The 10,393-nt window shown below is 34.9% G+C and overlaps 1 protein-coding gene across 1 annotated transcript; it reads left to right on the top strand.

Moving 5' to 3' along the window:
* Window positions 1-1,683: 1,683 nt before the first annotated feature.
* LOC142984402 (chorion class CB protein M5H4-like) lies at window positions 1,684-2,424 on the top strand. Its single transcript, XM_076131956.1, has 2 exons — window positions 1,684-1,734; window positions 1,881-2,424. The coding sequence occupies exons 1-2, from the start codon at window positions 1,684-1,686 to the stop codon at window positions 2,376-2,378; spliced, it is 549 nt and encodes a 182-aa protein (XP_075988071.1). The 3' UTR covers window positions 2,379-2,424.
* The last annotated feature ends 7,969 nt before the right edge of the window (window positions 2,425-10,393 follow it).

A 10,393-nucleotide genomic window follows, 5' to 3' on the forward strand; every position in this document is an offset into this window, starting at 1 on the left:
AAAGCACAAATAATTTATCTATCATCAATATGCTTAATCGATAACATTTCGGACATTGAATTTGTGGCTTGGCGTGGAGGGCACGGCGAAGTGTTTTTGGCGGTCAAAAGTCTAAAATCACAAACTATAATTTTAAGTGCCAAATATAAAATTGTACGAATACAAAAAAAACTCTAAATTTAAATCTGAATAAATAAATACACAAAGCCAGCTTCTTAATTTTTCCAAAAAATGTCCTACTGAAATTTGGCCGGGGATCAATTGGTTTATGGCATAGTAATTTTTTTTCTTGTTCTCCATAGTTTCAGGTAGTCTCTTCTTTTCTTAATTTTAATTCTTTGTGATATTAAAAGATCGAATAACTTGTTAAATATTATATTGTGATTATAAATATTATTTTATTGTGATCTTATTATAATTCACATTACTAGAACGTACATTAAATGTCGTTGCTTATTACGTCAAGAAACACAATTGTGTTGCTTTATTAATCGCTGGATTGTTCGGATAACTAAAGAAAATTATCATTACAAAACGACATTTAATGTATGTACGTTCTAGTAAAATGAATTATAATAAAATCTCAATAAAATAATATTTATATGGCCATAACGAGTACACTAACGAGTCGGTTGCCACTCTGAGAATTAGCCCTAATGCGCGTGAACCACTTTTTTTCAAGTCTGTACAAATCGTAAAATATATCAGCGGGATGAGTTGTCCAATTCAAAAATTGTACTAGGACAACTCATCCCGCGGGATGAGATCAAGCGGGATGAGTTGACCAAAGCCTCAGAAATATAAAAATATTTCGAAGAAACTGATGAAATATTTATTAAATTAGATAATTGTTTTTACGTTTCTCCTCTATAAGAAGAGGGACAGACCATTAATTATGAACGCAGCAAAGGCTGAAAACTACTGCTCATATTTTACCACACGAAATATTTTTTTTTAGAAACATCAGGCCCTTAACGGTAATTTATTAGCCCAAACATTCTTTTAAATCAGAAACACACTAAGATTAATGGCGATGATGGATAAAAAATATCTATATAAATAATAACCCTCTTATTCATAAACACACTATAAACCTATTTTAGTTATAAAGCTACTATAATAATGTTTTCTCTCTTCGCTCTTTTTCATTTCGCTAAGGAGTGAAAGAAACAAGACACTTTATAAGCCTTTCACAACTTCATATATTTTTATGAATAAGAGGGTAAGTATCTAAGTAGGTACATAAAATCATGTCTTTCTCTCAAGTAGCAAAAACCAAAAAAAAGCCACTTGGTACGATCTCTACAAACTTCCTTTGCTTCATTCACATACATACATAAATCTTGTCATACAGGACCGCCGGTTACGAGCACTACAATTAAAGTATATAGCAATAATTTGTAAAATTATTACAGAGAGAAACTGGTCTCTTGCTAGATAGTGGCAAGTTTCTTTACAGCAAAATAGCTTACCGGAGTAAGGCAGTTGAACTGTTATCAAACACGTACGTAATGTCCAAATCACAACTTCCATTATCAGTTACTAAGCAAGTAACTGCAGTTATCAGTACAGACTTACAAAATTGATTGCATTACATTGATTGTACACTTTCATCATTATGGGTATAAAAGTGCGTGGGGTTTTGGAAAATTATTGGATTATAGCTCCATTTCATCCACAGTAATGTCTGCCAAGGCTTTCCTCGTCTTCTGCGCCCAAGCACTCTTAATACAGGTAAAAATTTTCATTATTTTATTTTCGATTTTGAACATTTACGGACTTGCAATTCCTTATCCCTTTAGTTAAAGAAGTAGTTATGCTATTCTAATTTGTATTCATGGCCTGGTAAAATCAATCGTTCTTTTTTCTTATATTTCCAGGGCATCTACAGCCAGTGTGCCGGTCCAATCTTAGCTGAAGAATATGCTCTAGCTGGCAACGGCTTGGCTTATGGAGCTATAGGAGCTGCCCCATACGCCTACGGACCAGGTCCTTACGGCGTAGCGCCTGGCTACGGAGTTGGAGTAGCCCCCACCAGCGGCGGAGGCTTCGCCGTCACCAGCTCCTCGCCCATCGCTCCCACCGGCATCACCGTCATCTCAGAGAACGCGATCGATGGTGTTGTCTCCGTGGTCGGGGAGCTGCCGTTCTTGAGCGCGGTGGCTGTGGAGGGAGCGCTGCCTACTGCTGGCGCTGGTGGCATCAACTACGGCTGTGGTAGTGGAGCTATTGGCATCACTAGCGAGGGTATTGTTCCCGCTCCTGCAGCCTACCCAGGTCTTGGGTATGGTGCTGCTCCTCTCGGTGGTCTTCCTTATGGTCCTGGTGTAGCACCATATGGACCCAGAGGGCTTGGTCGTGGATGTGGAGTATATTAAGTAGTTGTACGTTAAAATAAAATTTGTTTTTGTTGAATAATTGTAACTATGTCGTTTGAATTCGACCCTAAACGTTAGTATAGCTACAAGTAAAAGGTTTTGAAAGAGGTGGTAACTTTCGAAATAGTTTTAAAAATTCTCATCCTCCTCCCAAAATCTAGTGTATGAATCTACAGGATCAGTAATAAAGTATCCTTAAATAATGTTCCTGAAGCATTTTGGAATGAATGGACGAAATACTTAATGAAAAATAGGTAGTATATATTTTTGGGATTATGAGAAATATATAATAGTTACACACTCACGAAATGTGTGAAACTGAATGGTTCCATTATTGAAATATTGATTACTATGCATCAATAGCGCAAAATAATAACAATTGGATTTAATTATATTGCGGTTCAAAAGAAAGATAAAAATAGTATTTTAAGCAAAATGTTAGCAAAGCATCAAAAGATTATTACTACACAATGACAAAAAGAGAATAGAGATGGACATATAAGACCTATATTATAATTAAAGCGTTTGGCCGTATTTTTTACAATATAACATTCTGTGTAAATAACACTAGCACGGTGTTACTTTATAACTCAAGGCAGACACAAAACTCTCCCTTTTAATTAAGAAATAATAAGTCTTCAAAATATAGTTATTAATTACTAGATATCCGGCCATTTCAGAGATTGAGATTGGTATGATGTGTTGATTCTCTACGTAAATTTTATTTGGTCTATTAAATATTAAGTGTTAATTATTATGTGTATTTTCTTAAATTTAAAACTATTTATTTCAAAATGAGTAAAAAAATATATTTATAACGGAGAAAAAATTATTCCTTCCTTAGAAAAGATTTGTGTTTTTCTATCGCGGTATTCGGGTATAATTATTTAAATATTAATGTTAACAAATATACAAAATCAAACCACAAAAATAACAAATCAATACTTTATTACATACTTAAATAAAATACTAAAATATAACTTAAAGTACACGTCCACATCCAGCTCCAAGACCTAAACCTAAGGGTGCTCCCAATCCAGCCCTTGAAGCTGGACCAAACGATGCCAAACCAGATGCTGGAGCGAAACCAGCGGCTGGGCCGAAACCAGCGGCTGGAGCTAAACCAGCGCCTGGACCAAAAGCTGGTGCAACTTCAGAAATACCAACAGCTCCTCCACAAGAATGTGCTACACTGCCTGAACCAATTGAAGGCAAGGATCCTGACAAAGACACAGTTCCCAAGAACGGTAGCTGCCCATCAATGACTAAAGGTCCTTCAATGACCAACTGGTCGGATAATATGGAAACTCCGGTGGGTGCGATGGGAGATTTGCTCTGGACTGGAAAACTGCCTCCTGTAGTGGAAAGTTCTGGAGCGTAGGCGAGAGCTGGTGACCAGGGCTTGCTGCCAATACATTGTGATGTTATTGTCTGGAACAAAAGCATAATATATTAATCTTTTTACAATAGGAGAGTATCAATAGAGAAAAAAATATTTAAGAGAGGAAATCGATCAACTTTATGATCAAAAGATAAACAGATGAGATAGGTTATAATCAAAGTAAAACAAACAGAAGCAGTGGCGACAGCAAAAGTGAAAATCGTAGAGCCAGCTCTACGATAGTCACTTTGTCCGGGTAGAGTAGGTACTTAATAGTTCTGTAAATGTTGATCCCATCGATCCCATTGAAACCTTGTCTCAGCAGTTACGAACATATTAAAAAGAATTATCCAATTTAATTAAGTTGTTTAAAAGTTATACATTTCTGTAAATTTTATGCCATCAAAAACATTCTGTAAAATTCACAAGTCTCGCCGTAAAAAGTTGTGAGATCTATGTAATACCAAGTCGATTAATCTATATTTAGTCTCTCCCTTAAGGACCTTCTGTCTTAAGTTATTACGTATATTATTATCATGCCAATTTTATTTAAAAAAAATACGTTTAAAACAAATAGACCGACCTGGCCATCGCATGATTTGACTATTAGTTTGTATCACACTACACCGCACGACGAGAAGCTAATGCTCCTGAAATGTTAATGGCGAATATGTGTTTTCTTGCGATGACCAAGTCGATCTATTTTGTTTTAAACATATTTTTTTTAAATTGGCATGATAATAATATACGTAATAACTTAAGACAGAAGGTCCTTAAGGGAGAGACTAAATATAGATTAATCGACTTGGTATTACATAGATCTCACAACTTTTTACGGCGAGACTTGTGAATTTTACAGAATGTTTTTGATGGCATCTCACTTCTTTTTGTTAAGCAAACAGAAGTCCAATTTGTATGGACAGACGTTTTTTTTTCATAATTCAACATATTTTCCTATGGGAATGTTGTTCAGTTTCATGGGCTAAACACCCTTACCTACCCTATATCCCCTCCCGTTATGCCTATCTACACCTATTTATTTTATTTTCTACAGTAATAATGATTCATTAACTGCAAATGTAACCTTGTAATCTTATACATTTATATAGGATTACAAAGTTATTGTTGCAGTTAATGAATTTAGAAAACTGGACAGAAATTAGAAAATTTTGAATTTTTCCCATGATTAAGACACTAAACCCTATTTGTATTCTAAATTTGAAGCTTCTAAGTCTGCTAGAAGTACCTTAGACTTTTGATGATCGGTGAGTCAGTGAGTCAGTGAATCAGTGAGTGACAAAATTCAAAATTTTATCAAGTTGTCATTCTTAAACTACTGGTTCAAATTGACTAAAATTTGAAATATACCGTTTTTATACAATGACTGATTAGTTGCTGAAAATTCAGGCTTCTTGTTTTATCCACAACGAAATTATAGGGGTGTCAAAAATAGCTCGAATTGCTTCGAGAAAAGGATGGTACGGCCGTGCCGCTTTTTTTTTGCTCGACTTGCGGGGGCACTTCCGTGCCCCCAGATTAAAAAATCTAAATTCTTTTTATTCTATAATTTCATTCCTGCAGAAAGATTGTCTTTGTTTTCAACTGGGAAACGTTTGTTAGGGTATTTTTTATATTTATATTCCTTACCTGCACTAAAAGTAGTGTAGAGACGACCACTGCTATTATGCTTTCTTGCTTCATTGTTGTTGCCAATTTGAGATTACTGCACTAAATGAATTATGTAAATGCAAAAGTCCTTTTATAACCATTCTAGGTGACTATAGTCATGATATTCGTATAAATATTTAATTTATGCAACAAAATGTTCTAAATTATGTAATTTATTATGTAAGTCTTATCTATTATGAGTAAAAGATAACTAACTATGTAGTAATCGATAATAAGTTACTATAATTTGTATAACATAACGCTAACATGAATAAGGGCGAAAAGGAAATAGATAAATCCTATAAAGGTCTGTAATATCAAGAAATACGGTTAAGTACCACAACAATTTGAAAATTCCGTCCTTTATATCATAAGATTTTTAAATTTAATTTACTTGTTGTTATATCTTCAGCTGAAAGTCTGTAAATTCAACCAGTCCACTGTTACGCTGAAAAAAATACTACCATGATAGGTAGTATTTTTAAGTACAAGCTGACCAAATTTTATAAAAGTGTTTTGTGCCGTACAAGTGACAACTCACAGTACAAGAGACAATTTTATTTGAAAATTCAGTAAAAAATATTTAAGACGTCTGAAGCCATATATTTCTTTATGCTTTCTTCTACATCTGCTTTAATTTATAGGCTTGTTTCGATTCTAAGTAAAGTTGTTAGTATAACTGCGTAATTTATTATAATCAGTGCTTAAACTATTAACTGTAATTATCACTTTTCATAAAATGATGAAAGTTTTTATCAAATTACATACTGAAGTGTGTAATACGAGTGATAAGAAATCGAGAAAAGCCTTATCGATACTCAAATCGATTATGTAAACATCGATATAAAATAGGAGGGTATTTTTAAAAATTATCAGTCACATCACATGTACGATCTCACAATGTACTGCAAAGGAGCTTTTGTTGTTTGTCTGCTTTTCATTATTCATGTAAGTAATCCATTACTTTTCATTTTACTATTCAAATAGAAACAGGTTTTAAAGTGGCATAAAAGGCTCTTTTATAATATTTTCAACTTAAAAAAATATTAAGTATTCATTTTTATAATCACGATAGCTTATTTTCAGGTATATTGTATATTAGGTCGGGGAAAAAGTATTTATGTATGAACTTGTAATAAAATCTTTTTCGCTTCAAGAATCACAAATGAGTACACGGTTCATTAGGTTTCTTTCAGTAAGCTCGTGAAGTACCCAAATATCGAGCTTCTTTGTGTAGAGAAAAGATTTTAAATCTAACAACCAACTTTCTATTTTTCAGAACGCAGTATCCCTTCCAATCAGCCTTCAAACTCCCATAAACAGCTACAATGCCTTCAATTCCCTCCTCCCTGAAACGGTCGCTTCAGGAACTCCGGTCATCACAGAAATAGTGCCTTCGCTACAATTTGGTGATATCACCGTGACTGGTGACCTGCCTATAGGAGGGAGTATAAGGGTGAAGGGTTGCTTCCCTGTGTACGGGAGTGTGGCTGTGGATGGAGGACTCCCTTCAGCTGGTACTGCAGTTGTCAACGCAGGTGGCGGTGTGACGGCACAGATTGTTTAAGATTTTGTTGAGGAAATAAATTATTTTGTTTGTTATTTGCTTGCTTTTTTCTGCCAGACGATACTATTATACTAAAATCGGAAGAGGCATTTGGGTGTGGCGCGCGTGCTATATGAAGTATTTGCAGTTATACCTACCCTAGAACTAACCTAAGAGATGACACTAAAAGCACGAAGATAGAATTACGACATCGACTAAAGCACAAAACATTAGTGCAAAATAGAACTGTAATGTCATTGAAATATGTCTGGTCATTTTAATTTGTAATAGTCGTTTATTCGTTTTCATATTTCAGTGTGCGTTAAATGTCATCGGCTGAGTTTGGCGACAGCCATCTTCAATAAAAATAATAGTGTTCCATGCGCTTTCCTCTTGAGTTAGTTATTCCGTACTTAAATGTGTAAATGGCAGTAAGGAATATTGTCTGTATCAATATAAATGTCAGTGTATAGGAAGTATAAGGGTGAAGGGTTGTTTCCCTGTGTACGGGAGTGTGGCTGTGGATGGGGGACTCCCTTCAGCTGGTACTGCAGTTGTCAACGCAGGTGGCGGTGTGACCGCACAGATTGTTTAAGAGTTTGTTTGAGGAAATAAATTATTTTGTTTGTTATTTGCTTGTTTTCTTTTCTGCTTTCGGCAGTAGCTATTCGCTCTAACTTATGAATTTGTTTATTTATTAACTCGTAAAAGCAAACTTTAATCAATAAATAAAAGCGTTAAAAGTGATAAACTAGATAACTTTGGTAATGAAAAGTACTTTGGGGTTGCGTTGTATAAGATTTGTAACTTTATTGTTGAATATTTATTTTCTTTGTGAATTTTTTATAGCATATAAAACAACACATTTTAAGTAACTACTAATTTGGCATAAAAAATCTATTTTATCAAATATTATTATCTAACTAAATTCTTTCTTAGCGGATGCCTACGTCATAACATGTACCTGCATGGCAAATTTCAGCCCGATCCGTCCAGTGGTTTGGGCTGTGCGTTGATAAATCAGTTTGTCAGTCAGACTAGTAATAGAACTACTAGTAATAGAACTCAAACCTTTGAGTTCTATTACCATGTGACGTCTGCATCATAAAATCTAAAAAGAAAATTCTACCATGTAACGCCTTTATCATGATTTCCAGCGGGAAAATTCTACCTAGTGACGTCTTCATCATGATTTTCAGCGGGAAATTTCTACCTTGTGACGTCTTCATCATAAAATCTCCGGGGAAAATTCTACCATGTTACGTTTTCATCATGAAATCTCCCGGGAAAATTCTACCATGTGACGTCTTCATCACGATTTTCAGCGGGAAATTTCTACCTTGTGACGTCTTCATCATAAAATCTCCCGGGAAAATTCTACCATGTGGCGACGTCAACATGTTTTCCGGCGGGAAAATTCTACCACGTGACGTCTGCATCATTCTTAACAGCGGGAAAATTCTACCACGTGACGTCTTCATCATGTAATCTCCCGGAAAATTCTACCAAATGTGACGTCTTCGTCATGAAATCTCCCGGTAAATTCTACTATTCTTAGACTCGAACCTAACTCTGCTCGAACCTAGTTCTGCGCCTTTCATACACTAAATGCCAAAACTATTTTGTAAAACTCCTACAAAAACTTAAACTACAGTATGAAAATCAAGAGTAAAAAAATAAACAAAGTACAAGACCCGAAACTTCTTCTTAGCGTGTCGATGGCAAACACATAATAATATTAAAATTTAAAATAGTATATGACACTTTAAGTCCCCAACCCGCACTTGGCCAGCGTGGTGGACTCAAGGCATAACCCCCCCCCCTCCCCTCATTACGGGAGGAGACCCTTGCCCAGCAGTGGGACAGTAATGGGTTAAATTTATTTATTTATTTATTTATATGACACTTTCTGTCTTGCTATAACACTGCCAGCCCAGTATTCAGCTACGTGTACGGCGTTACGCGTACCCGAAACTATTATTTGTGGATCGCACAAATAATTGTTCCGTGTGGGAATCGAACCCACGACCTCTCGACGCAATGGTATCGGCATGGTCACCTAAGCCATTGCGCCACGGTAGTCATAATCTTATTGGGAATCACAATCGTGTAAGATTGACTTAAGTCAATTGAAAAACATTTATTCTATGAAATAAAAGTAATGTCATAAGATTCGTGCCTTATCGATACACCTGTAGGGTTTGATAAAAACAACGTTTTTTTATAATGTAATATATTTCAACTCAAATTGCTAAATATATAATCTTGATATAATAACAGATATTTCGTAATAAGCTGGCAACATTGCGATGCCGTGTTAGTGTTGCCATAATGTTAGGTGATATCGTTATATTTAAAATGTTTTAAGTATAAAAAGATAGATAAATATATTGTGACTTTGGTTAGTTTAGATTTTAAAGTTCAAATTGACTTTTTGGGTAACTTGGAACATGCTTGGTTATACAGTAAATAATAAGATCTAATTAACCTTCAAATCATAGTTCAAAGACAGTCTTTCTTTCGTCCGAGTAACCCAAATTATCAAAGATATCAGAAAAATCTGAAGCATTATAAATCATATATAAATACATACATATAAGAAAGTTATCCACAATAACATTCAATACATAATAACACAGAATACACACATACATACAAATATCTATAAAAAAGCAAAACAAACATTCCAACAACTTTTCAAAATGGCTGAAGTATTTTCTGACAAAAATATTTTCCCAAATTTTTAAACTAACTATGCACTTGGTAACGTCAAATAACACATAAATGTGTGATAATTTTGACGTTAATAGGATGCATAGTAAGTAAAAATCGAATCCCCAATTATTATTTAATATCAGCACAGGGATTAACGTAATAATGCATTTTTTTGACAACTCCCACACTAAGAAATGCTCTTGTATCGCGAGGACTTTTACAAACATACAAACAATGGACACAAAGTACAACCAGTCCCGAAACAATTATTCGTGGATCGCACAAATAATTGGTCCGTGTGGGAAACGAACCCACGACCTACCGACGCAATTATAGCGGCGTGGTGGCCTAAACCACTGCGCCACGGAGGCAATCGATACTGGTTGATAGAAAGACTTGAATGAATAGACCATTGTCGCAAATTGTCAGTTAGCCTACCCAAGTTCAAAATGCATAATTAATCCTTATGTAATATTAAATATTTACAGTCTAACTAAGAAACATCGTGTAAACTGATCAGTTATAGAGTGTTTTGTCTCTTTCAATCCATTTCATAACTGTATATGAGTGAAAAAGACAAAACACAAACGAATGAAAGCTTACATGACATTTTTATGTAAGGCTGCAATAAGAGAAGTAAAACAGCTGCAATTTTCCCCAAATTTTGCCATTAAAAATACATCAACCAATCAAACGCTTCACTCC

Source organism: Anticarsia gemmatalis, chromosome 27 (assembly GCF_050436995.1).
Source record: "Anticarsia gemmatalis isolate Benzon Research Colony breed Stoneville strain chromosome 27, ilAntGemm2 primary, whole genome shotgun sequence".
Taxonomy (NCBI): domain Eukaryota; kingdom Metazoa; phylum Arthropoda; class Insecta; order Lepidoptera; family Erebidae; genus Anticarsia; species Anticarsia gemmatalis.

What these genes read in the sequence shown, in the direction of transcription:
- LOC142984402 (XM_076131956.1), top strand. Translation starts at nt 1,684, where the DNA reads ATGTCTGCCAAGGCTTTCCTCGTCTTCTGCGCCCAAGCACTCTTAATA. An exon ending in CCCAAGCACTCTTAATACAG is followed by an intron (nt 1,735 to 1,880) that starts GTAAAAATTTTC and finishes TTATATTTCCAG; the next exon opens with GGCATCTACAGCCAGTGTGC.